Genomic DNA, 25,694 nt, shown 5'->3' on the forward strand with positions numbered 1-25,694 from the left:
GGTGGGGGGGGGGGACTCGCTGCAGGCAGGGAGCCTGATTAAGCCACAAACAAAAAAAAACAAAGAAAAACGAAAGTTTATGCACCATGTACAAAACATATGTACATACACTATTATATATTAGCATACAAATACATGTTTTATGTAAATATATTTACGCATAAATATAAATACAAATATAAATACACAGAACATAGGCCGGCCAGTAAATGTAAATTTCAGATAAGCGGGTAATTTTTTAGTATCCGTCCCATGCAGTATTGGGGGAACATATTTTTACTAAAATCGATTCGTTGTTTATCTGTAATTCAAATGGAAGTGCGTGTCCTGCGTTTTATTGGCAGCCCGGGCTGGAGGGAGGCACCGCGGAAATCCCGGGTCGCTAGAAGCGTGGAGGCGCCCGGAGGGCGAACTACAAGCCCCACAATGCCCCGCGGGTTCCCGGGCCCCGATAGGCTGTGGCGCGCTTCCCGCCCTCCGTCACTTCCGGGCGCGGGCTGGCGGTTGCGGTGACTCCGAGTGCTCTGCAGCGCGGGGTCCGGCGCGGCAGGCGGCTTCGCCATGAACTTCTCCGAGGTGTTCAAGCTCTCCAACCAGCTCTGCAAGTTCTCCCCGGACGGCAAGTACCTGGTGAGCGGCCGCAGGGCCCGGGCCGAGGTCGGGCCCTCCGTGGGGACCCCGGATAGGGGAGCGGAGGCGGCCGCGGGGCCCCGGGGGAAGGCAGCTTGGGGGTGGGCAGGGGCGGGATGCGGGCAGGGGACCCAGACGGGTGGCCTGGGCAGTAGCCGTGGGCACGGGACCCGGACGGGTGGCCTGGGCGCAGGACCTGGGCAGGTGCCGCCTCCCGCACCTGGGTTTCCACCTGCCGCGGGCGGATGGAAGCAGCGCTTTCTGTACACACAGGAGACAGCGGCTGCTGGTGGTTATTTTGCCACAAAACAAGCAAGCACACAATCGGTCTTCTGTGAAGGGGGCAGGGGCAGCTGCTGTGACACCCTTCCCAGCCCTCTTTGCTGGTGTCGCTAACTAGCGTTCCGTGTCCGCACCGCTGGGCCGGGAGCCGGTCCTCCCAGGGGTGCAGATGGTGAGCCGCCCCGTGCATGAAGCCTGGGGTCGGGCGACCAGCAGCCCCGGCGGACGGGGGAACAGGTCACTCAGGCACAGTCGGGCCGTGCAGGAGAGGCCGCAGGGCCCTGGCTCTAGTGGCCAGAGCTGCCTCCCTCCATCGCCTGCCTGTTAGGCCTTCACTGGAATTCCTACCTTTAGATGCCATCAACAGGGCGAGTGATCCCGGGAGGACACGACGTCTACATTGTCCTCTAGGCGAGGGCATCAGGGGTTAAGCGTAAGGTTCCAGGAAACTCCCGGGGTCTGCACGGGTCTGCAGGTGCACAGACTTGTTGGAAAGGTCAAGGATAGGGGTGTCGCCTTCGACACTCCCCCAAGTCTCCCCTGAGTCGGAATTCCGATGCACAGGGCCGGTGCCTTCCACACACTCCCTTTTACGGGAATGTCCTCCCTACCACTTCCCAACCAAGCCTCTTGTGCGCCCCAGCAGCTCAGGTTTTGAAAGATCCCAGTAAGACCAAGGTGTGACCTCAGAATTGGGGGGTGCCATTTTTAATATCTTGCAACAGATTTAATACTATTTTTTCCAAGAGTTGGTCCAAATATTCCACCTCCTAGGGAATTCATTGTAACTGATACAGTATTCAAAGCTACAGTGTGAAAAAGTTAGCACTGTGACACAGATTTGTTCTAATCTGCAATAGCCCTCCTCCTCCCTTTTTATTTTCAAATATATGTTTTTATTGATTTCAGAGCGACATGAAGAGAGAGGAAGAGAGAGAGAAACATCAAGGATGAGAGAGAATCATGGATCAGCTGCCTCCTGCACGCCCCTACTGGGGATCGAGCCCGAAACCCAGGCAGGTACCCTTGGCCAGAATCGAACCTGGGACCCTTGAGTCCGCAGGCCCACACTCTATCCACTGAGTGAAGCCAGCTAGGGCTCCTCCTCCCTTTTCTACGGAAAACGCTTGTGGCTTTTTTTTCTTAATGGATGTTCATAAAACACAAACCAGTATCTAGTTTGGCCTTGATATGTACAAAAAGGAAGTAATTAGCAATTAGAAATGGGTTCCTGACTTTTACACTGTCATGTCCTCTACAGTCAGCAAAGTATACTCAAACAGAAAGCATTTGCTTAGGTACGGATGCTAACATGACATAGAGACTGTATCTTTCAGGAAGCAATACTGACACACGCAGTTTTATAGTCAGTACCGGGAGCAAGGGCCCTTCTTACTGTCACCACGACCACCCACCTCCCGTCGTTTCTGGTCCCCACACGTGTGGGCTTCCCCCCACCAAGCACTTCCTTGGCACCCGCTGGCCTGGCCGTCCTGCCACTTAACTCAGTTCTGCCCTTTCTCCCCGGAGGCAGCCTCAGTCCTAAGGTGAAGGGCTCAGTCCCGCGGGACAGACACCAGGCGTGGGTAGCAGGGGCCCAGGTGACCCACAGCTTCTGTCTGACTCGGCTGCAGTGGGACGTTCCCACCACCCCTTCCTCGGGTTCGATGCATTCGCTGAAGCAGCTCACAGGACTCGGGGAAACACTAGCTTCCTCACCAGCTCCTTAAAGGCTGTGGTAACGGACACGGGTGGCCAGCCCGCTGAGGAAGGCTTAGGGCGCGGTGGGAGGGGCCCGGTGCAGGAGCTCTGTCCTGGTGGATCGGGTGCCACCCTCTCTGCATGATGTGTTCTCCCACCCGGAGGCTCTCCCGCAGGTCTGATCTGTCCTTCACTCTGTTTGCAGCCCTTCTCCCTCCCCAGGGAATGGGGAATGGGGCGGAAATTCCAAACTTCTGATGACCTGGTCTCTCTTGTGACCAGCCCTCATTCAGGGGCCATCCAGGAGGCCCCCTCCCCCGAGTCCCCTGGTAGAACAGAAGAGGCCCCTGTCACCCAGGGAGCTACAAGGGTCCCAGGAGCACTGCCAGGACCTGGGGGCAGACAGGGGATAGTTCCTGTTGGGCTTGATCCCCAGTGTGGAGCATGCAGGAGGCAGCCGACCCATGATCCTCTGTCATCATTGATGTTCCTTTCCCTCCCGCTCCCTTCCTGTCTGAAATCAATAAAAAAAAATCCTATCTAATAAAAGAGAAGCATGGTAATTGGCGTACGACTGCTACCCTTCCCATTGGCTAATCAGCGAGATATGCAAATTAACTGCAAGCCAAGATGGCGGCCGGCAGCCAGGCAGCTTGAAACTAACATGAGGCTTGCTTGCTTCAACTTCCCTGCCTGCCTTGCCGGCCTCTGAGCCTGCAGTTTAAGAAACATTATAACAAATATAGAAGCTAAACAAAACCCCAGAAACCAGCTTTCAGCGAGCTGGGATCTCAGAGCTGGAGTTATACATTGTTTCGATTATAGAACCTAAACAAACCAGATACCTTCTTTCAGCAGCAGAGGCCTCAGAGCTGGAGCCAGAGCTGAAGCTGGCCCAGAATAAAAAAAAAAAAAGAAAAAAAGGAGCAGTTGGGAGCTTCAGTCCCAGCCTGAAAACAGCCCTCAGCCCCTCACCCAGACTGGCCAGGCACCCCAGTGGGGACCCCCACCCTGAAGGGTGTGTGACCAGCTGCAAACAGCCATCATCCCCTCACCCAGGCTGGCCAGGCACCCCAGTGGGGACCCCCACCCTGATCCAGGACACCCTTCAGGGCAAACCAGCCAGCCCCCACCCATGCACCAGGCCTCTATTCTATATAGTAAAAGGGTAATATGCCTCCCAGCACCGGGATCAGTGGAGCCGTGAGGCCTCCAAGCACCAGGATCAGCATGACAGGGGGCAGCGCCAAACCCCCTGATCGCCCTGTGGCTCTGTGTGTGACAGGGGGTGGGGCACAACCTCCCGATCGGCCCTGCTCTGTTCCTGACAGGGGAAGGCGCCCCAACCCCCTGATCAGCCCTGCTCTGTGCGTGACAGGGGGGAGCTCCCCAACCCCCTGATCGCACTGCGGCTCTGTGTGTGACAGGGTGCAGTGCCCCAACCCCGCCACCCCACGGGCCCCGCTCTGTGTGTGACGGGGTGCGGCGCCCCAACCCCCCCCCCCCACGGGCCCTGCTCTTTGTGTGACGGGGTAGAGCCATAACCTCCCCATCGGCCCTGCCCTGAGTGTGAGAGTGGCGGCACCCCAACCCCCTGATCAGCCCTGCTCTGTGGGTGATAGAGGGCGGTGCTCCAACCCTCCCCCCACAACGGGCCCTGCTCTGTGTGTGATGGGGTAGAGCCATAACCTCCCCATCGGCCCTGCCCTGAGTGTGACAGTGGCGGCGCCCCAGCCCCCTGACCAGCCCTGCTCTGTGCGTGACAGGGGGGAGCTCCCCAACCCCCTAATGGGCCCTGCTCTGCGTGACAGGGGGGAGCTCCCCAACCCCCTGATCGGCCCTGCTCTGTGCATGACAGGGGACAGCGCCCCAACCCCCTGATTGGCCCTGCTCTGTGCGTGACAGGGGGTGGTACCGCAACCTCCCCATCGACCCTGCCTTGAGTGTGACAGGGGGCAGTGCCCCAACCCCCCAGTCGGCCCTACCCTGAGCGTGACTGAGGGTGGCATCGCAACCTCCCAATCCGCCCTGCTCTGTGCATGACAGGGGGCAGCGCCCCAACCCCCTGATTGGCCCTGCTCTGTGCGTGACTGACAGGGGGTGGTGCCGCAACCTCCCTATCGACCCTGCCTTGAGTGTGACAGGGGGCAGTGCCCCAACCCCCCAATCGGCCCTACCCTTAGCGTGACTGAGGGTGGCATTGCAACCTCCCAATCCGCCCTGCTCTGTGCATGACGGGGCGGTGCCCCAACTCCCCAATCGGCCCTGCTCTGAGCCCGACCAGGGGCTGCACCTAGGGATTAGGCCTGCCCTCTGCCACCCGGGAGCAGGCCTAAGCCAGCAGGTCGTTATCTCCCGAGGGGTCCCAGACTGCGAGAGGGCACAGGCCGGGCTGAGGGACGCCTCCCCCCCACCCCCCCGAGTGCACAAATTTTTGTGCACCGGGCCTCTAGTACATATTATAAAAGAAATAGGAAAGGAGCAGATAATTACTTCAGTAGAGAGTGTTAAAATAATACTTTATGCTGAAATGTAATGGTTTTAACATCTGGTTTGTATATTTCAATTCTATCTTCTTATTGACTCATTTTCAGAATGGGCCGTGTACTTGGTGGTAAACCTGGAACCTTCTAGATAGAAAACATGTCAGAGAGGAGAGAGGCCGCAGGTTTCCCCACGAGGGCGCCCCTGGAGAACGCCCCCCCCCCCCACCCCCGAGCAGGACGTCAGCGCCTCTTTCCTGTGTCTAGGCCTCCTGCGTGCAGTACCGCCTGGTGGTCCGGGAGGTGGGCAGCCTTCAGATCCTCCAGCTGTACAGCTGCCTGGACCAGATCCAGCACATGGAGTGGTCGGCCGACTCCCTCTTCATCCTGTGCGCCATGTACAAGCGGGGGCTGGTGCAGGTACGGGCTGGACGCCGTCCCCGGTGAGCCCTGCAGACCCTCGCTGCCCTCTGCCCTTCTGGCTTGAGAAAAAGGCCCCTCAAAGCCGCTCCCTGTGAAAACTGGTAGTTCTCTCAGTTCCAGTCCTTCCAAATGGGAAACACTTCAGTATGCTTTTGTTGTTGTTGAAGATTTACCTTTATTGTTGAAAGTACTGCAGATGTCCCCTTTGTTTGCTGGTTTCCCATTGACCTCGCCACCCCGCCCGGCCCCCCCCCTCCCCCCGCAGGTAAATGTTCCTCACCTGGAACCGAATAGCTGTTGGGCTGCAGGCAGAGCGTGCAGACCAGGGCGGACAGCTGGGCGTGGGCATTTGGGAAGCCCTGAGACGAGGCTTTGTTTGGGAGCTTGGCCAGTGCGGCATTAATGACCCCTCCCTTCACCCCCAGAAGGGTGGGGACTGGTGGTGTGCCCGCCGGCCCAGCGTAGAGAGAGGGGGGCAGCTTCCCGTGCCTGGACCGCAGTGGTGTTAGGGTCAGTGCTGCCCTGGGTGGTTTGTGATCCGCGTCTCTCCTGGGCCAGGTGTGGTCGCTGGAGCAGCCCGAGTGGCACTGCAGGATCGACGAGGGCTCCGCGGGGCTGGTGGCCTCCTGCTGGAGCCCCGACGGGCGCCACATCCTCAACACCACGGAGTTCCACGTGAGCGGCCCCGCCCCTGCCCCGCACAGCGCGCTGGGACATGGGCCCTGAACTCCCTCGGGGGCTTTGGGGGGTTATTTATGTCAGTCGTCCGAGCACAGCAAGCCCCGAAGAGGTGATATTTAATCTTCTTGCCCAGTTTTAAAGGAAAATGAACACATTTTTAAAAAGTAAACCCTAAGTCACATTTTAAGGCTTTAAACAGTTCCTGGGACTTCACAGTAGAGAATGTGCATCAGTACAGACTGATTTACATCTTTCCGAGGGGGTGTCTGACCTGGGGGTGTCGGTGAGCGCATCGTGGGTTTGTTCTTCGAACACCCGCTGGCGGTTCTGCCCAGCGGGGCTGGGGCTGGGTAAATGCAAGCGCTCAGCGTGGCCTCCCTCCCAGGAGCGTCCGGTGAGGGCACGGCCTGTGCCGGGTTCCCGGGGTCTGCGTGCATTTTGGAGACAGAAAGGTGCGCAGAGATCCCGCTCCTGCGCTTTTCTGAGGCGCCTTAGGCCCCGGCGTGTGGGCCTGACCCCGAGTGCGGTCGGCGGGCAGGGCTGCGGGCGGCGTGGCGCCGGCTCCAGGCTCGGCCAAGCTGACAGCACGCACGTGGGGCGGGCACACTGATTCCCAGCCAACCTCGGGGTTCACTCGGCTTTTTCAAGGGCCCCTCTGGGTAGACCCTCTGTCCAGCTGTGAGGAGCTGCTTCAGGCCGCTCTGGCTTCGGGATTTGTCAGTCAGACCCTGGGACCTGGGGCCTGCTGCTGTGATGTCATAAATCGGGGAGCCCCTTCCCCACTGGGTGCTGGGGGGGTCCTTATGATACCTCGAGGAACAGAGTTTTCTGAGACTTGCATGGAGGTGAGAGGTTTTTATTTGTGCGGAAATAAATCTAAAGCCTGGCTCCAGTCCCGGGCGAAGTGTAGCTGCAGGCAAGGCCAGGGCCCCCCTTCCGCCCCATGTCGCAGCCGGTCCAGGCATGAGCAGCTGCAGTCCCTCAGCGCAGCGTGGGGTCCACATGGCCGTGAGCCGCGTGGGGAGATGCCAGGAGCGGAGCGAGGGAGCCTGGCCTCCAGGAGGCCGGTGCGACACGCCAGGAGCCGAGGGAGCGAACGCCTCTGCTCGGGTTAATGTCCCAGGTTCCGTGCCCTCAGTCGCTGCGCCCAGTCTGGCCAGTGACCTGCTCCCAGCCGTGACTGACAAGCAGGTACCTTCCCGGCATCGCCAGCTTTACCGGGCAGGCGTCCCGTGTCCCCGTCCCGTCCCTCCGCCCAGCCACCTGCAGGGCGGGACCGCGGCTCCCGGGGGAGCTCACCCGAGCGTCCTGGCGAAGCTGCCGGGACGACCTGCTGTCAGAGTGGCCTTCGCTCTGCTCCTCCCTGTTGTTACTGACTCGCCAGCCACACGGGCCGCGGGGAGAGGCGGGAAGCACGGCTCCTGGTCTCGGCCCCGGACACGCCGACACGTTAGAGGTGCTCGTCTCCGGTTTCAGACGTGATCCCTGGAGCTCTTTGTGCTGCCGCGGGCACAGTCCTCGCACTCGGCTCCCTGGGCCGGGATTCCCTCCAGCGGCAGGTGGCGGCCCCTCCGCAGGGCAGCGTGACGGAGGGCTTTGCCCCTCGGACCGGCCTCCGTGAGCAGGGAGGGACACAGGAGCCGTTCGCTCCGTCAGGTCTCGGCTGGAAGGCAGGCCCCGAGCCGGCGCCCCCCCAGCCAGCGCTCCCGGCTGCTGCATGCCTTGTGACTCAGTCCTCGCGCTCCTTGAGGGGCGTGTGTGTATCTGTGTGCCCACACGTGTGGTTGTATGTGTGAGTGTATATCTGTGTGCCCATACATGCGGTTGTGTGTGTGAGTATCCGTGTGCCCATATGTGTGGTTGAATGTGTGTATCTATGTCCATATGTGTGGCTGTATGTCCATACATGTGGTTGTGTGTGTATGTATCTGTGTGCCCTTATGTGTGGTTGTGTATGTGTGAGTGTGTGTGTCGACACTGCACTGTGGGTTTGCACCTGTTCAGGTCCGTTTGCCTGACTTTGTCCTCTGTCCGAGGTCCTCGCTCCCCCTGCTGCATGTTTCTGAGACGCCCCGTGTGGAAGGCATGGCTGGTCCCTGCATTCCTTGTGGGAAACCCCCCGCTTCACTTGCCGTCCTACCTTTGCCGAGCATTTGAGGTGTTGGGACCCACGCAGCTGGGAGTCTGCTGTGTCTCCTGGGCCGGTATGAGCCGTCCTCTGGGATGGGCCTGTGGGCGGCCTGGTGGTGGGAGGCGGCGCAGAGCGATCGCCCGCCCCGTGCGGCTGCGTGGGCTGCCCTTGGGCTTTGGTTTCCACTTCTCTGCCTATTGGTGAGGTGAGTGCTTTCCCGTCTGGTTTTTAGACACACACACGCTCACTCACACACACACACGCACTCACGCACATGCACACGCACTCACACGCACACACACACACATTCACGCACACGCACTCACACGCACTTGCACACAAGCGCACTCACGCACGCACACACTCGCTCGTGCACTCACAACGTGCACTCACAGGTACTCACGCACTCACACACGCACTCACAAACACAGTTTACACATGTGCCTCAGGGTCATGTGGTTGGAAACATCAATGAGAGAATCATGGACCGGCTGCCTGCTGTACGCCCCTCACTGGGGATTGAGCCCGCAACCTGGGCAGGTGCCCCATGGGAATCAAACCACAATCTCCTGGTTCACAGGTCGATGCTCAACCACTGAGCCACACCGGCCAGGCACACGGTCCTTTTTCTTTTGTGGTTTGTGTAGTCGGGTCTCTGTTCACCACGGCCCGGCCCAGCTGGGGGCTCCTCGGCAGGCGGCTGCAGCTGCGGCTCAGCTCTCACAGACGGGAGGGCAGGGAGAGCCTTTCCACAGAGAAGTGGAGCCGTGCTGGTCGGGGCGGCTGCTCTCAGGCTCCAGAGGGGATGGGCGCGGTGGAGGGGGGCTGAGAGCCTCAGTGTCGGATGCAGATGCGCTGGTTTGAGTGAAAGGCCACGGCTCTCGTCCTGACCCGAGGTCGTCCTCCTAAGCACAGGGGCCTGCCCCCCGCCCCCCAGGTTCTCGGTCCTTCTGCGCCGGCCGGTGAGGGAGGGCAGGGATGTGGACGGGCTGCCTCCGTGGTTCTCTAGGACCGTGGGCCAAAGCAGCGGGTCAGCGTTTCAGGACACAGCCTCCTGCCTGGAGCTGGGCCACCGCTCCAGCGTCCCAGGCGCCAGGAGCAGCCAGGCCGACTCCATGGAGCGAGGAGGCCGCGTCCCGCGTGCTTCCCCACAGGACGCTGCTCCTCAGACCAGCGATGTGCGTGACAATATGCCAGCCGCCACGCAGCACCGACCTGCCCGGCATGAACAGCGACATTCGTGCATTATTCATTTCACTCTCTTGTCACTCAGATGGCATTGCTGCAAAGTGAAAACAGTGGAGGGGGTGGCTGTAGGGCAGTGGGAGGTGAGCGTGGTGCCCACCGAGGGCCAGGGCCAGCCCTGCCCCGAGACCGTTCCCTCTGTGGCCTGGCTCCCCCAGGGCTCGGACGCTCTCTCTGGAAGTGTAACGTGTGCTCCCCCTCCTCCCCGACAGCTGCGGATCACGGTCTGGTCCTTGTGCACAAAGTCCGTCTCGTACATCAAGTACCCGAAGGCCTGTCAGCAGGGTGAGTGCGCAGACCACGGGGTCCAGGCCTCGGGCGCTGCTTTGGGTCCTTTGCTCTTTTTATCGGGAAATTTCAGCCACAGGCTGCAGTGCCTTCGCCGTCCGTGTGTCGGCCCCCAGCCTCTCTGTCTGCTTGAGCCCCCCACCCTTGGGTCATGTTACCTCCCCCGGGCCCCCCGGTTATCTCATTTTCCCCTCGGGTTGTTCTAAAGCCTGTCCACCTCCGAATGTTCGTCCGTGAATGAATATTTCCCGCGCCTCCAAAGACCAGGACCCCTTCAAATGCTCCAGGGGCTGAGGAGGCCTGTGTGAGGGCATCAGAGTCGAGGCGCTCCATGGCCGCCCTGCCCTGTCTCAGGGCTGAGGGGCCCCACTTCACGCCTCGAATTCTGAACCTTGAATCTCAGTCTTCTGTTGACTCAGTCTGTGGTCTCTGTCCACGGACATGGTGACCTGCCCCATCTGGACATCCCAGAGGAGGGCTGAGGGGCGGTGTCCCCTGGCCATGGGGAGGGCGGGGCAGACACACCCGCGCTGAGGTGGGTGGGCCACGAGGCTGGGTGGGCGTCCTGCTCAATGTAGCTACAGTGATGCGTCCTCCATGTGGCCAGCGGGGAGGCCTTGCATATTGAGTGGTTCCCCCCTTTGCTCTGTGGCCTCGGCAGTTTGGAGCTTGCGTTTTGGATGAGGGGCGGTGGTACATTTGACATTTACTTCTGGTTTGAAAGCGGGTGTCTCCCGAGGCCGCGTGAGCATTTCCCGCGTGGACACGACCCTCCGACTCAGGCCGCAGGAAGTGTGACCTGGGTGTTGTCAGCTCGTTCCGACAGGAAATGCGGTGTAACATTTCCAGCGGCTTATCTCGAAGCTCCTTCCAAGGAATTAGGTTCAGAAGTAACAACAGAAGCGTAGGGACAGGCTGTTCCCGACGGCTGAGAGCCCTGTGGTCTGTGTCCTGACGCCAGGACAGCCCGGGCTGCGTGTGCAGCCACCAGGTCCTCGGGCAGGCTGCCTCCTCTTCACGGGCTCCCGGCAGGTGCGCGCCCGCAGGAGCCAGACCGCACTGCCCTCGCCCCCGCGTTGCCGTGTCTGCCTGGGCCGCCCTGCCCCTTCTTCCTTAAACCACCCTGGCCTGCCTTCCGTCTGGCCTTGATTCCGCCCGTTCCTCTTGCTGGCAGGAATCACCTTTTCCCGGGACGGCCGCTACCTGGCCTTGGCCGAGAGGCGGGACTGCAAGGACTACGTCAGCATCTTCGTCTGCAGCGACTGGCAGCTGCTGCGGGTGAGCACTCCTCCCGTGGGGACCGTTGTCCTCGCCGCATGGCAGGGAGCGGGTGCGCCTGTCCTCAGGCTCTCGGGCCCTGGGGGGACCTGTGGGAAACGGGACTCCCATCTCCGAGGGCGGGTGCTACCTGCGACTCCATGGAGCACCCACAGGTGAAGCGTGTGAGCCGTGGTGGGATGGTGCGGGCTGGGGTGCGCTGAGGGATTGCCGGCCAACGGGAGCCCTTCCCCTTCCGGCCCGTCCATGGCATGTGGCGCCTCGTCAGGTGGAGTGTGGACTTGAACCCGACTCGGACTCCCCAGGGCCCAGGGCTCGGAGGTGCCCCCGGCTGCAGGTGGGAGACAGGCAGGCTGGGCACAGAACCCTCTGGAACGCTGTCAGAGCTCAGGGAGCGCTCGGCAGCCCACCGCCAGGCGAGGAGCAGGCCGGGAGAGCGCGCACAGGTGGGAGCCGCACCCGAAGCCGGCAGTGCCTGCTGGGCGGCCAGGCTGCGCCCCCGAACCTCCGGACACATGACGACCGGGAAGGACACCTGGTAGCCTTCCACCCATTGCTCTCTAAGGAAAGTGCACACGGGACGCATTAGCAACATCGGCTGTACAAGCCCACGTCCGCCCGGACGTAACCTGCTTCTCCCCTTCCTGTGGCAGCACTTTGACACGGACACCCAGGACCTCGCCGGCATCGAGTGGGCGCCCAACGGCTGTGTGCTGGCGGCGTGGGACACCTGCCTGGAGGTGCTTTGCCACGTTCATCCTCGCTTCCTCGGCTGCGGCGCCGTTGACAGCCGATCCCGTCCGCAAACCTCACCGCTGTCTAGCGACCACCTCCCCCAGCTACCGCCCCGGGTCCCTGTGCTGCTTGGGCGGAGTCTGGCCCCGCTCGTCCTCGCCTCCCGTCTGTGCACTTGTGCTCGCCCGGCTTAGTGGGTGCTCAGCTAACGGCGCCCTCTCCTCTGCAGTACAAGGTCCTGCTCTACTCCCTGGACGGCCGGCTGCTGGCCACGTACTGCGCGTACGAGTGGTCCCTGGGCATCAAGTCGGTGGCCTGGAGCCCCAGCAGTCAATTCCTGGCGGTCGGCAGCTACGACGGGAAGGTGGGCAGGGCGCCCGCCGTAGGGAGCCCCAGGACGGCCCGGGTGGTGGGTGTCCCCACGCAGTGCGTCTCATGCGTGGCCCTCCCTCAGGTGCGCATCCTCAATCACGTGACCTGGAAGATGCTCACCGAGTTTGGGCACCCCGCGGCCATCAGTGACCCGCGAGTGGTAAGCGGCACCTGTCTCCATGGGAGTGGCGCTGGGAGGCGGTGATGCTGCGATGCAGGGCTCCATCCTGCGGCCAGGGGACCGGGACAGCCAGACTCGCTGCCAGGGCCTTTTCCTGCCCACACTCCCACGGGGCGCCAGGCGGTGTCCTTGCCCTGCATCCCCCTAAATGGCTCATCTCTGATCTGCTCCTGCACTGTCTGGCCTCCTGCCCGCCACGCAGAGCCGTCGAGCCCTGCCCGGTGGAGGGCGAGGCTGGGAGAGCTGGTGTCTCCCAGGGTGGGTGGGGACGCTGCCACCGAGGGACTGGGCAGACGCCTGGGACGTGGTGCAGGATGGGGAGGAGTGTGCCAGGCAGCGGGGCGAGACTGAGGTGGGAAGGTGCTGGGGGGTGAGGGGCAGTGGGGACACAGCCTGGTCTGGAGAGTTCCTCGCCCACAGGCGGGGACCTCAGTAAGGGGGCAGGTGTGTGACGACCTGAGCTGCGGGGGCTGCAGGGACAGTGTGAGGTCAGGCGGCCCCGGAGCCGGGAGGTTCAGTGAAGACAGGAGGGAGCAGGGCTGTGCTGGCGGCTGGGGCGTGTGTGTGTCAGGCAGTCAGCTGTCCCCAGGCCTCGGGGATGTAAGTCGGGGTACTCGCCGCTGCCTGTCAGCCAGGTCACACGGTCCCTCACTCCGAGCCTGTCACTCCCCAGGGAGCTGCTCACGTTTGCTAACTGCCCGAGTGGATATGGGGCTGCCCCCATCAGACCTTTGTCCTTAGGGGGCTTTCGGGGCCACACCGAACCCCAGCAGGGAGCAGTGCCGTGTCCTGCACCCGCAGCGGCAGCACCGCCGTCCCTGTCTTGCAGGTGGTGTACAAGGAATCGGAGAAGAGCCCGCGGGGGGCGCTGGGCCGGCCCGCCTGCCCGCCACCCAGGGCTGCCGAGAGCAAGTGTGAGCCTTTCCTTGTTTGTGGACGGGCTCCCTGTCCCGTCCTCCTCAGAGGTCCTTCCTCCTGTCCCTGCGGCCGGGGCTCCTTCCCCAGGGGGTGTGGCTTTTGTTGACGGACTGTCAGCCCTGGAGTCCTATTTGACGCCCGAGGGCCTTGCTTCAATCGGAGTGGAACTCCCTGGAGGAGCTGAGGGTTGGGAGCGACAGTGGGAAGGGCTGGCGGGCTGTTCCGTGTCCTGGCTGCGGCCTGGGTCTCCTGTGACCTGGCATCAGACACGCTTTACGTGGAGCCCAGAATGCAGCCCCGGGCTCGGCGGGCGCTCACGGGCAGCCGGGTACCCAGCGCGCTGCTCACGTCGGCATCTCGCGCTTCTGGTCTGGTCTTGCTCTTTCCTTTCGATGATTTTTAGAAGCTCTTAGGGGAGGCACAGGTTTCCCCCACCCCCACATTCTCGGTACCCCCACGGGGACGTTTGTCACAGCGGGTGATCCTGAATTGACAAGAACCTAAAATAGCACAGCGTAATGTCACTTCCCCAAACCTCCTGCGTCCCACACGCCTTTTCTCATCTGAGAAGTCTAGAGCGAGGCTGTCGAGGGTGGGCAGCAGCGGGCTGTGAGCCGAGGTGCTGGGACTGGGAGGAGCAGGAAATGCCAGGACCGCGCTTGGGAGGTGTTCCCCACGGACCTCACGCCAGCGTCCCGCGGGCCCTTCTGTCGCTCAGGTTTTGCCTGATGCTTTCAAGGTCGTGTAACCTCTTCCTCTGTCTAAACCAAGCAGTCGGGGTCAGAGGCTCTGCCTGTGGCGGGCAGGATCGCGGCCATGCGGCGTCTCCAGGGTGCATGCGCCGTGCTGAGACGGGTGTCGTGTTCTAGATGAGATCGCCACGGTGCCGGTGTCCCTGCAGACGCTGAAGCCCACTGCCGACCGAGCAAACCCGAAGATCGGCGTCGGCGCGCTGGCCTTCAGTCCCGACAGCTACTTCCTGGCCACGAGGAACGGTGAGCGCCGCGCCCACACTGTGCTGTGCCCACTCGCTGTGCCCCATGAGGCCGGGACACCAGCTGTTTGAAAGGGCGTCAGCTGACAGGCCCGCCTGCGCATCCTCCCCACGCGCTCCTGAAACGGGGGTCCTCCCTGGCCCCTCTGCCCCGTGCCTCCCTGCATGCGCCCCGTCCTTGGTGAACAGGGACTCAGGCCCACGACAGCCCTGGCCTCTTCCTGTGAGAAGGGCTTTTACATGTTAAAAGTCATTCTTAAAACACCAGAACATGCCTGTGCGGCCGGTGAGCCTCGGAGTGACTGGTGGCCCCTACAGACCTGGGAGCACGAGGCCCCCCCCCCCCCCCCAGGGCCCCACATCCGCTGCGTCAGGGCCCACGGCAAGCCCGGGCCAGGCTGAAGCAGGCAGCTGGGGGCGGGTTTGACCGGGGACCATCCGTCTCCCCTCAGACAACGTCCCGAACGCCGTGTGGGTCTGGGACATGCAGAAGCTGCGGCTGTTTGTGGTGCTGGAGCAGCTGGGCCCCGTGCGCTCCTTCCAGTGGGACCCGCGGCAGCCCCGGCTGGCCATCTGCTCGGGAGGCAGCAAGGTGTACCTGTGGTCGCCGGCGGGCTGCGTGTCTGTGCAGGTGCCCGGGGAAGGTGAGCAGGCTCTGGGGGCCCGAGGCTCTGAGCTCTGGAGAGAGGCCCAACCGGGTTGCGGCGGTTTGTTTTGGGCTCCAGCTGGGTCACTGCCCCGTCCCTGTACCACAGGCTCTGGGCTGCTCTCCCTGGGACCTGGCCTCCCGCTCTAACCCTCGGCCACGTGTCCTCCTCCAGGGGACTTCCAGGTGCTCTCGCTGTGCTGGCCTGTCACGGGGGACTCACTGGCCCTGCTCAGCAAGGACCACTTCTGCCTGTGCTTCCTGGAGACGGAGGACGGGGCTGATGGCGCCCTCAGGCAGCTGGGCGACCACACGTAGGACACGTGGCAGCTGTGGGAAGGGACGCAGACACGCAGAGCTGTGGGGAGTGGGCTCGGGGCAGCTCCAACCGTGGTCTGTGGAGACAGCTTGCGTTTGTTTCCCTACAGCGAGGCGCTCTTGTAAATATGTAAAGTGTAAAGCTGCAATTTTGTAATTTAAATGTTTGGTAATTCATAAGAAGGCTGACGCTGGTTTTCTTGGAGGATTTGGTCACGGGTTTTCTGGGTTCGGTGTCTTAGGGAGCAGCACTGAGTCCCCAGCAGCCGGTTCCCCCCAGACAGACACGTGCTGGCTCCGAGCTCCTGTCACCGAGTCTCAGGCACACGGCGTGCTCTGGGTGCACGAAGTGGTGGTCAAGGTCCGTCCCACCTGCTGAGTGGGTCCCGTGGGGAGTTTCCACCCCAGCCGTGGCCCTGAACACACGGTAGGCAGCTGGTCCAGGTGTGTCTGACAGGCCACCAGGGGAGGAGCCCTGAGAGCCCTCCTCACTGCCTGCCAGTAGGGGCGGCTCCCAGGACGAGAACAGAAGCAGTTTGGGCTTCAAGATGCACTCACGGGAGAGGAACCGTCTCAGTTGTTGCGCTTGTTTTAATAACTTCAAAAAAGGAACGACACCCAATCGATTCTCAATGTCTTTACTGCGAGACGGAAAGCAGAGGTTCGGGGCCGGGCTGTGTCGGCAGCCTGCCCAGCGAGAGGCACTGCGTCCGGGTCCCGTCCACCCCAGTCCAGCCCCCCAGGGCTGGAACTGAGGAGGGAACCGGCCGGCTAGTGCTGTAGCAACAAGCCTATCAACAAATGTCCCGTCAAAGCCGCAAGCTGGACCTGCACAGGGCGGGCTGTGGTCCCCGTGGGGACGTGCTCCCTGGGCGGGAGGCCAGGCGTGGGTAGGCGAGACCCTGGCGAAGCCTGTATCTGCGTGGGTGCTGCTTCCTGAGAACACGGTTCCTTGTTAAAGTGCTCTAAGAGCAAACAAAGCTATTCCCTTTTCAGACACGAGTGTGACAACACAAATCCAGAGCGCAGCAGCTGTCCTGGCGGGCGGACTGCTCGGGGGCGTCGAACCAAGGAGCGGCCTGCAGGGACGGCAGCTTCTGGGTGAGAAGGTGCCGGTGAACTTCAGATCCGACGCCTGCTCACACGGCAGCTGCCCGCCCGCCCGGAGCTGACGCAGGCTTCCCCCTGCTCCCCGCACCAGGCTGCTGGCTTTTGTCTTTAGCTTTAAAACGTGGATCATGTGCCTGAATACACGGCTGGACACAAGTGTAAACTCACTTGTGACGCAGGCACTGGTGTGTGGTGCCCCCCAGGGTGACGACTGCCCAGCTCGGCCAGCGGACGTTCCAGTGCAACCACAGCACGTTTATTAACAGGCAGGTGGGGGCAGGGGAAGGAGAGGCCCAAAGGGAGCTCCTGGAGGTGGCAGCGGCCAGCAGGGACAGCTGCATGCAGTCTGCGCCTGTCTAGCGGGTGACCACGTGTCCACACCCACCTCCAGTATACAAGTCATGTGACTATGTTGTAACCCCACTCACCCCTACAGGGAAGTACCCGGCCCGCAGGACGAGCTGGCCCCAGGCCTGTGCCGACCCAGCCGTTCTCCGAGGCGCTGCAGCCCTAGAAGCCTATCTTGCCTCTGGTCATGGAATAGCCCAGCTTCGCCTCGTTGTTGATGAAGGACATCAGCCCCACGTAGGTCTCGATGAGGAGCGGCTGCTCCAGGACCAGCACGCTGGTGGCCTGTCCCGGCAGAGGACTCTCTTTCTGGGCTTTTTTGACAGCCTGGATCAGCAGAGACTTGAAGCTCTCCAACTTGAAAGAGAAAACAGCTGGCCAGAGTGAGCCACGGAAGGAAGCCGCTGCCCCTGGCCCCTGGCCCGCACCAGCCCAGCCCGCCCCTCCCTGTGGCCTCTGCTTGCCTGCTCAGTGGGCTCTGGAAGCCTCGGATCACAGCTGTGCTCACTGTGCTGGGCGACAGCCAGGACCCGGAGCCTCGCTCTCCACAGGCCTGAGCGGCTTGGCCACAGCGAGCTACCAACCCTCACCACCGCCAAGCCAGGAAGCAGGCCAGGTGTCGGGCAGGCTAGTGGGTGACCTGCCCGGGCCTCGGCACTGCCCTCACCACTGGCCACGCCTCCTGTGATGAGCATACAGACTGCCTGGCGCTGCCACAGGCCGGTCAGCTGCCCTGCCCCAAAGCTCTCTGGGCCTTTCCCAAGACTATCTTGGCCACAAGGGCTACCTTAGGAAGTGGGGATGACCAGTGGCTGCCAGTCACATGGGCTGCTTAACCCTAAGTCGGCTAACACCACTGAGAATTAAGAGTGTGTTTCTGTCTTGCTACCCACTCAGTGCTCAGCAGCCACGTGTGGCCACCACAACAGGCAGTGCAGGCCTAGAACCCCGCCACCCCCGGGGCAGTGCTGCAGCCTCGGGCTCTTACTTGGCACAGAGAGGCTGTCTTCTCATCCGCACCCGCCATCGGATGTTCCACAAACGTGGTGTAGGGCACGCTGGTGGACCAGGGGTTCCACCTGTGTATGAAGGAGGGGCGGCTCTGCTTGTCCCACTGAATCCGAATGCCCAGGCCTTCTCGCCTGCGGGGTTAGAGAAACAATCCGACTTCACCAGCAGGCCACGGCCTCCCCTGGCAGCGGCTCAGTGATGGGTGTGACGTGAAAAGGCCGGTTGTGGCTGAAGACAAGGCCTGTGGCCTTGGGAGTAAGCAGCCTCCAGAGAGAAGGGCCGTGTCCCACCCGCTGGCCGGGCACGAGACACTCGTGTCGGCACTGACGTTCACTCAAGTAATTTTACGTGCTTTCTGAGACACAGTGTTCGGGTCTCCATAGAGCGGCTGACCCCTCCTGGCGCAGCGCCTGCTTAACGCCTGCAGCCCTCTGCTTCCTGAGCTCCCTCCAGCCCTCGCCTTCGGAGCTCAAACAGTGTGTAACTCGGTGGCCCACAGTCCTGCCTAGTTGCTCATATTTTAGGAAACTCGCTCCAGCATGAGGATCAGCTCCTGGTTAAAGCAGTGCTACTGCTGCCTTGGAAAAGCGGGCAGAGCAGACCTGACCCGACCCGCGGGTGTGTTCCTTGTCGGAGTAAAACGCTGTCTGGTCCTACAAGCCCAGCAGCGGTTCTGGTGCCAGAATTCCTCTTAGTGCCGCACTGGTTTCTACTGGGACTATGGGCTCTGCCGCTGGTGAGAGAAGCGCGGGGCGAGGCCCTGGCGCTGGGCCCGGCTGAGCACTTACTTGTTGAGCGATTTCGGGGGGAACTGGAACCGGCCGCAGGAGATGGTGTCCACGGCGCGGAGGGCGATGCGCACCACCTGCTGGCACTGCAGCGCGATGAAGTCGTACTTGCAGACGAGCAGCGACTGGTCGGTGATGAGCACCAGCCGCTCCTTCTCGTTGTTCCAGTGATCGACCCTGCGGCAGGCACGCCCGACGGTCACCCCGCGCCCGCGCGCCCCCGCCCGCCCCACCCGGCGCCCCGCTTACTCGGTCAGCAGCCACACCCCCTGGATGTCGCCGTCCTCCACCGGCCGCACCACCACGCGGATCTCGTCCACCGCCTGCTCGATGGTGCCGGGCTGCGCGCGGGCACAGGGCGGGGTCACCCTCCGCCCGGCCGCCCCCCGCCCGCCGCCCCCGGCCCGGCCGGCCCCAGCCTCACCCGGAACACGAAGTACTCCTTGACGCGGGCGCGGCGCGTGGGGTCGTGGACACTGAGCGGCCACAGCGTCTGCCGCAGCGGCGCGTCCGGCCGCCCCCCGCCCGCGCCGCCCGGCCCGACCTCCTCGCCGGCCGCCAGCACCGCCGTGGGGCTCGTGCCCGCCGAGTCCACCGAGTCTCGCAGCTGCAGCATCGCCGCGCCCGCCGCCCACCCGGACCAGGGCCCGATCAGGACGCCGTCGCCACCCGTGGGCCCTCCGCCAGCCGGCCCGCCCCGCCCCGCCCTCTGGGTCGCCGCGATTGGCTCCGCCTCACAAGCCCCGCCTCGGGCTCCAGACCCTCCGGTCCCCGCGATTGGCTCTTCGCCGTTCGTCTTCCGCGATTGGTTCGTCCGCCGCTGCTCACAATCGCTCCCGCCCCTTGCGCGCAGGAAGCGCACACCAACTTCCTGTTTACGAGTAGGGGCGGGGTCAAGGCCAGTTGCCAGGAGACGGGGAGGGCGCCGGAGGCCCCCGCCCCTTCGCAGTAACCGGACCCCCTCGTGCGGCAGACGCCCCGGACCCGGCCACGACCTCCGCCCAGGAGCCGCCCGACGCGGCCGAAGTCACGCCCACAGGGCGCACGAGGATTCATTCCCGCGGGTGGGGGTGGGGGTGGGAGTGGGCGGGGGAGACACGAGCGTGGCCACTACCTTCCGCTAGGGGTCGCTCACTCCGCCGCCCCCGCCCCGCCCCGAGGGCTGTGCCCGCACCCGAGGCTCTCACCCCGCTGCCCTGCGACGTCTGCCGCCGCCGCTCGAGCCCCCCTCCTACCCCATCGCCCCGCGTCCATCCAACACCCGCTTCCAGACCCTCCGCGGGACACTGTCAACACGGCTCGCTGCTCCGCGCGCTGCTCTTTCATCCAACGACCTGCTCCCTGCGCGTCCCGGCTGCGCGCGCCCTATTTGTCAGGAGAAGGCGCCGGGACCATTTCCTCCGCAGGGTGGGCACTTGGGGACGCTGCGCGCCTCCCTGGTCCTTCGCTTCCACCGCAGCCCGGGGTGTGGGCACTGTGTGCGGACTGCAGCTGAAGGCGCGGCTGGCACAGCTCCCCCCATTAGCAAAGGCCCTCAAGTTTGTGCGGACTCGGATGCCCAGAGGGTTCGTGCACAATTCGAGGGCCCTCCCAGCCTTCTGTTCCTCGAGCCTCCCGCCCCACCGCGGGTCCTGGACAGCCGCACACTCCTGTGCTGGGATGCCATCACTGACGGACGGGGCACTGGCATGCCACCGACACTGAAATATTGTTGGCACTTTGCCTCCTAAAAAAAGCCCTTAAAGAGTGCTGAGCGAGTGCGCAGATAGGGGTAACAGCGTGGGTCTAGCCCTCTGAGCTGCCGCGGTGGCGTGGGGACAGCTGGTCCTGCAGACCCTGTGTGTGCGTCTGGCTGAGTCTGCCATGCCAGTCCCTGTGGGGCGGGCCAGGATCAGGCTCCTGAGTCTCCCTTCACGGCGGAGGGGCTCGGAGCGGAACCAGGGACCCACCAGTGACGGCACTGAGCGCGTGCCTGCGGAAGCCTGCTTGCCTGGGTTGCATCGGGCGGCTCCACTTCTGCCCACGGACTTGGACACAAGCTCTCCGTGCCTGTTTCCTTTTCTGGTGCGTGGGGTTAATACTCGTTTCTACTAACGGGTGCTGGGAGGGCTACATGAGTTCATGCCTATGACGCGCTTAGCACTCTGCCTGGCCCACATGCAGCGCCATCTCAGCGGCAACTGTTCTTCACGTTGTTGCTGAGCCTCGAAGTGCCAGGTGTGCGGCAAACAGGTGTCTGCTCCCAACGCAGGTGCGGCAGTGTGACCCCCAGTATGGCGCCCTCTGACCCAAGAAAACGGCCTCCCGCCCCGCCACGGGGCCCAGCACGCGCTCTGACCTGGAGTCCAGCCAGCACCCTCTCGGTGCACAGGACGATGCCCAACCTCGGGAGCCGCGCCCACACCGGCCGGGCCCCTGTCTTTGGTGCTTCTTTCCTGGGGCTTTTGAAAGGCTGTTCCCACGCCGGCCGGCAGGTGGCAGCGTCGCCCCGCGGGCGGAGCACTGGCCGGTGCCGGGCGAACCTCAGAGCGGGATGAGGTCTCCGCGGCAGGTGTGCGCCTTCTCTCTCCTTCCAGGTGTTCGCATTTCTCAGGGTCGGTGGGTCCCGCCTCTGACATCCGTCTCTGATGGGAGCGGGTCGTGGGCGCGGGGGGGCCACACAGGAGCCCCAGGTGAGACCTCAGAGCCGCCGGGCGCCGGGTGCTCGGGGAGCTGGGTGCCCGGGTGCCTGGATGCCCGGCGGCGGTGGCTCCCAGGTTGGCGGTTCACGTGCAGCCGGGAGGTTACTCCTGTGCAGGGTCTGCGGGCGGAGCTCACCTTCCAGAGAAGCTGCATCGCGGGCAGCCCCTCCCTCCTCCAGGAACCAGGGGACGGGCTCGCGGGCAAGGGCTGCTGCTGAGGTTGGCCAGGGGCCGGATGGCGCGCCCAGGTCCCCTCCCCGCTGTGTCTCAGCCAGGACGGTGCTGGCCACGCGGTCACCTCCTGTGGGGCCGTCCGCGGAAGCTGGCGGAGGCTCCCTCGCTATCTGGACAGAGCAGACGGCCGCTGGGGCCGCTCTGCGTGCGAGGCCCTGACCTGGAAACGCCTCGTTAATTAACTCGCCTGCCCTCGGTCAGGAGTGACAATCCAGAGGAGGCCAGGTTAGCATGGCCCGCGGCTCAGCTCAGGCAGATGCAGGGGCTGTGCTGACCTCGCCGTGGGACCCCCTCTCCGCTCTGGGGGTGGAGGGGGGTTAGGACCTCAGGGCGGAGCAGGAGGCTTTGGAAACGACCAGCCACACTGCCTGTGGTCCCCCCCCACCCCCCCAACATAGGTTTCCCCGGCCCAGGCTATTTTTATCATTCCCCGAGGGTGAGAGGGAAACACTGAACAGCCGTGTCTTTTAAAAATGCTTCCACGCTCGCTGGGGCGGCGGTTTGCAGATGTGAAGGGAAACGTCCCCTCCGCACGCCTGCCTGCGTGAGCTCCAAACCGCCGATTCCGTGACCCCTGCGTGGCCACCTGGGCGCAGCAGCGGGCAGGCCAGAGGCCTCCTTCCGCCCAGGGCAGGCAGGCCACAGGGTGGCGAAGGGGCAGGGGAGGGAGCTGTGTGGCGGCAGCAGGCCAGGCCTTAGCGAACTTCTGGCTTCCACGTGTGGCCCTGCTGCCCAGGGCTCTCTGGCCTGAGTGCGGAGCGTACTGTTGACCATAAAAATGACGCAGCCAGTTATTTTTCCCTGCAAAAATGTGGTTTTTTTTGTTTTTTTTTTTTTTTTTTCGGGAATAGCAGAGAATTGCTATTCGGGTCAAGCACACTGTAGCAACAACGATAGGCAAGCCCAGCAAGCAAAGGGGAGGAGGAATGCTCCTTTCCAGGGAAGGAGGAGGCGGGGAGGCTGCTTTAGAGGAACCTGAGAGTTCAGGCGCCCATGCTTCTCATTGGCTGAGCTTGTTGCTGGGCAAGGAGAAAATCTTCCTCCGGCTGGGGTAGCAGTGACACTTCCTGTTGGGAATGCAGGTTATGTCTCTCCTCCTGCGGGTGTGTAATTGGCACAGAGCGGTGGTGGGAGAGGACTCTCCTGGCCCCTCACCTCCATTTTAAATGAGGTGTCCGTTAGTCGCTTGCACCCTTCTACCTGGTGTCCCACACCCCGCAAACGAAACCACGTCTGTTCTTACAAGTCGAGTCAGCGAATCCCATGGTGCAATGGGACCTCTTGCTACGGTTTGGCTAACGGCTTCCGGGCTGGGGGTTGGGGCTGGGGCTGGGGCTGGAGACCTGAGGTGGGCCAGCACCCGCCCGAGCCCAGCCTTGACTCCTAGGGTGTCTGAAGCCTGGGGTCTACGGAAGCCGGGTGGGTGCAGGTGGGGACCCGAGGCTTCCATTCCTCCATCCTACACCCGGGGTGTACGCCCCGGCTCGGGCCGCGCCCCAGAGCAGCTTCCCGCCCCCAGTCTGGACCTTCTCAAAGCTGGGTTCTTGGGAAGAGGCCATTTCTTCAGGAATGAATGAGTGTTCAGCGCAATTGCAGCAAAAGGTCCAGCACAACTTTGAAGGAACCAGACACAGGGACTCCAGCGTCCACTTGGACGCACGACGGGCGAGAACGAGCGGCGTGATCTGTGGGGAGAGTGGCGCAGTGGGGGGTGCTCCCTGGTGCCATCTCAGCCTGTCCTCCGCCAGCTTCCCGAGCGGCGGGCGCACCCTCTCATCCGCGGTGCAGGGCCGCCGAGAAACCACGCGGGGTGGAGCGAGAATCAGCGGAAATACCCACAGACGGTGCTAAGCCATTTGTCCGGTTGTCACAGCGGCTGCCCGGCGGGGGGCACTGGAGCCACCGAGCACACAGCAGGGTGCGCCCCGCGTGAGATAGGTGCGTGCGAAAGGCAACAAAGAGAAAAACATTCATCATTTTCCCAAGCGAAGTGCTTATTTTTTAAAAAAGTATATATTTATATGTAAAAAGGATTTTATTTGCAGGGGAACGAGACTCTCATCAAACAAGCCAAATCCCATGTCATCATCCGACTCCTCGGACTCCTCCTGCTTCTCATCTTTCTTCTCCTCGGCTGCAGCTGGGGCAGAACCAGCAGCAGGAGCTGCAGACCCCGGGGTGGCAGAGACCGCCACAGCCCCTCCGGGGGGAACGCTGGCCCGCTTGCCAGTACCCTGGGCGGCGACATCTTCAATGTTCTTCCCGTTCAGCTCGCTGATCATCTTGTTGAGCCGGTCGTCATCCGCCTCGATGCCCACACTGTCCAGGATCTTCTTGTCCTCGTCCTGGGGGAGGCATCCCCCGAGGGTGGCCAGCAGGTAGGAGGCAACGTCGCGCATCTGGCGGCGTCAGGTAGGGGAAAAAGCTAAAAACATATTTGTATTGATTTCAGGGAGGAAGGGAGAAGGAGAGAGAGAAACATCAATGATGAGAATCAGCGACCGGCGGCCTCCTGCACGCCCCCTACTAGAGATTGAGCCAGAAACCCGGGCATGTGTTCTGACCAGGAATTGAACCGTGACCTCCTAGTAACTGGTTCATACGTCAATGCTCAGCCACTGAGCCACGCCGGTGGGCTAAGCACTTATTTCTAAGCGACTGCAGAGGGAAAGGCCATGGGTCTGAATAAACAAAACGAGTTCGCGTCGCCCAGGACTGTCAACCGTCCTACCCTGGGCTGCAGACCAGGAAAATCTGTGCGACGCCCGCAAACTGTCCTTAGTGAGAAAACGGGCATGGATGGGCGGCTCTCAGGGAAGGTGGGCGCCCTGTGCTGCGTAGACGGACGGCCACTCAGGGAAGGTGGGCGCCCTGTGCCACGTAGACGGATGGCGGCTCTCAGGGAAGGTGGGCGCCCTGTGCTGCGTAGACGGATGGGTGACTCAGGGAAGGTGGGCGCCCTGTGCTGTGTAGACGGACGGCCACTCAGGGAAGGTGGGCGCCCTGTGCTGTGTAGACGTGTGGTGTGATGTGACATCTGTCTCTGGGGAAAGTGCAATGGGGGGTGCTCCCTGGTGCCATCTAAGCGCTGGAGGGGAGGGGTAAGCCTTCTGGCAGGGGCGGGGTGAGGAGGGGGCTCACACGTCTAGGTGCACCGGTCAGGCGGGCGCTGAGGCAGGGCCCTTGAGGCTTCCTCCGGGCAGTTTCTCAGAAGATGAGGTGGCAGGAAGCCCAGGAGAGGGTGCGCCTGGAGCCCCGCTGTGGGCCCGCCCTGCCCTGCGATCCCAGCCAGGGGCCAAGGAGCGGGACCCCGCAGGGCGGTCACACGAGGTCACGCTCGGAGCATCAGCGAGCAGGATGCTAACCTGCATCTGGGGTTCAGTGACAGTGACATCTGTGGCTGGAGCTGTGTCCCCCAAAATCCACGTGTTGAAGCCCTGAATCCCAACGTGACTGTATTGGGGACGGGGCCTTTAAGGGGGGGATTAAGGTTAAACGAGGTCATCAGGGGGAGGCCTGACCCTCCAGGGCTGGGGCCAGGCAAGAGGAGGAAGAGACCCCAGGCGCTGCCTGTCTGTGTCTGTCTCTCTGTCCATCTCTCTGCCACGTGAGCACAGCAAGAAGGTTGCCGTCTGAGAGCCGGGAAGAGCCCTCACCAGGTCAGATCCGGCTGCCAGCCACTGTCCGCCGCTTTTTGTGGGCAGCCCGAGCCGACGGAGGCCCCCTCCCCCACCGCGTTGTGAGTCTCTCAGAGTGAGAGGCAGCGGAGTAGGGGGTTGAGAGAAGGTCCCCAGGGCCAGACCCGTGTTCAGTCCCCACAGGGCGACTTGGGGTGTTGTCCCCTCCTGATCTCCGGTTCCTGTCTGTACAGCAGGTGACAGCCGCTCCCTGACAGCTACCCCGCCGTGAGGAGCGCTCAGATATGGGGGGCGCTGTACCTCCACTGCCTCTGCACAGCTGGGGCCCCCTCCTCAGCCCCGCCCAGCCCGGGGCTCCAGTCCGTATGAGGGTGGGGTTCTGGAGCCTGCAGGTCACGTGGACACCTGGGGTGGAGGGGGAGGAGCGCCCTGCCCGCTGGGCAGCGAGGGAGGCTGCCTCTGTGCCCGCTCCGTGCGGGGCCTGGCGGAGGGAACGTGTGGAAGGGGTGGCTCGGGCTCCATGCAACTGCATGTGACTAATGGGGCACCCAGCTCCTGGCTACCCATCGGGACCCACC

The 25,694-nt window shown here is 62.8% G+C and overlaps 3 protein-coding genes across 6 annotated transcripts; 1 reads left to right on the forward strand and 2 right to left on the reverse strand.

Moving 5' to 3' along the window:
• Window positions 1-489: 489 nt before the first annotated feature.
• WRAP73 (WD repeat containing, antisense to TP73) lies at window positions 490-15,926 on the forward strand. 4 transcript variants are annotated; one of them, XM_081086281.1, is made up of 12 exons: window positions 490-630; window positions 5,364-5,516; window positions 6,078-6,194; window positions 9,789-9,861; window positions 11,039-11,142; window positions 11,796-11,882; window positions 12,107-12,241; window positions 12,332-12,409; window positions 13,260-13,344; window positions 14,218-14,343; window positions 14,795-14,986; window positions 15,164-15,926. In XM_081086281.1, exons 1-12 carry the CDS (start codon window positions 562-564, stop codon window positions 15,304-15,306), a joined length of 1,362 nt encoding a protein of 453 aa, XP_080942407.1. In that variant the 5' UTR covers window positions 490-561; the 3' UTR covers window positions 15,307-15,926. The 4 variants fall into 4 exon arrangements, with proteins under 4 accessions (XP_080942407.1, XP_080942408.1, XP_080942410.1 ...); XM_081086282.1 differs by having other exon boundaries at window positions 14,250-14,343; window positions 15,164-15,484; XM_081086284.1 differs by lacking the exons at window positions 5,364-5,516; window positions 6,078-6,194 and having other exon boundaries at window positions 495-630.
• A 1-nt stretch (window position 15,927) lies between these two features.
• On the reverse strand, window positions 15,928-19,240 carry TPRG1L (tumor protein p63 regulated 1 like). The gene is made up of 5 exons (XM_081086285.1): window positions 18,988-19,240; window positions 18,813-18,904; window positions 18,564-18,740; window positions 17,753-17,906; window positions 15,928-17,121 (listed from the first exon to the last, which is right to left on the reverse strand). The coding sequence occupies exons 1-5, from the start codon at window positions 19,177-19,179 to the stop codon at window positions 16,927-16,929; spliced, it is 810 nt and encodes a 269-aa protein (XP_080942411.1). The 5' UTR covers window positions 19,180-19,240; the 3' UTR covers window positions 15,928-16,926.
• Window positions 19,241-23,059: 3,819 nt separating this feature from the next.
• On the reverse strand, window positions 23,060-24,111 carry LOC308515628 (large ribosomal subunit protein P2-like; the record flags this gene model as incomplete). Its single annotated transcript, XM_081086129.1, has 2 exons — window positions 23,535-24,111; window positions 23,060-23,163 (listed from the first exon to the last, which is right to left on the reverse strand). Exons 1-2 carry the CDS (start codon window positions 23,875-23,877, stop codon window positions 23,060-23,062), a joined length of 447 nt encoding a protein of 148 aa, XP_080942255.1. The 5' UTR covers window positions 23,878-24,111.
• Window positions 24,112-25,694: the final 1,583 nt, after the last annotated feature.

The sequence above is a fragment of the Myotis nattereri genome (assembly GCF_964212035.1).
Source record: "Myotis nattereri genome assembly, chromosome: 3".
Classification (NCBI taxonomy): domain Eukaryota; kingdom Metazoa; phylum Chordata; class Mammalia; order Chiroptera; family Vespertilionidae; genus Myotis; species Myotis nattereri.

Coding starts and splice junctions, on each gene's coding strand:
- WRAP73 (XM_081086281.1), top strand. CDS start 562: ATGAACTTCTCCGAGGTGTTCAAGCTCTCCAACCAGCTCTGCAAGTTC. Junction 5,517..6,077: donor ACAAGCGGGGGCTGGTGCAG/GTACGGGCTGGA, acceptor CTCCTGGGCCAG/GTGTGGTCGCTGGAGCAGCC. Junction 13,345..14,217: donor CAGGGCTGCCGAGAGCAAGT/GTGAGCCTTTCC, acceptor GTCGTGTTCTAG/ATGAGATCGCCACGGTGCCG.
- TPRG1L (XM_081086285.1), bottom strand. CDS start 19,179: ATGCTGCAGCTGCGAGACTCGGTGGACTCGGCGGGCACGAGCCCCACG. Junction 18,905..18,987: donor AGGAGTACTTCGTGTTCCGG/GTGAGGCTGGGG, acceptor GCCCGCGCGCAG/CCCGGCACCATCGAGCAGGC. Junction 18,741..18,812: donor GGGGTGTGGCTGCTGACCGA/GTAAGCGGGGCG, acceptor TGCCTGCCGCAG/GGTCGATCACTGGAACAACG.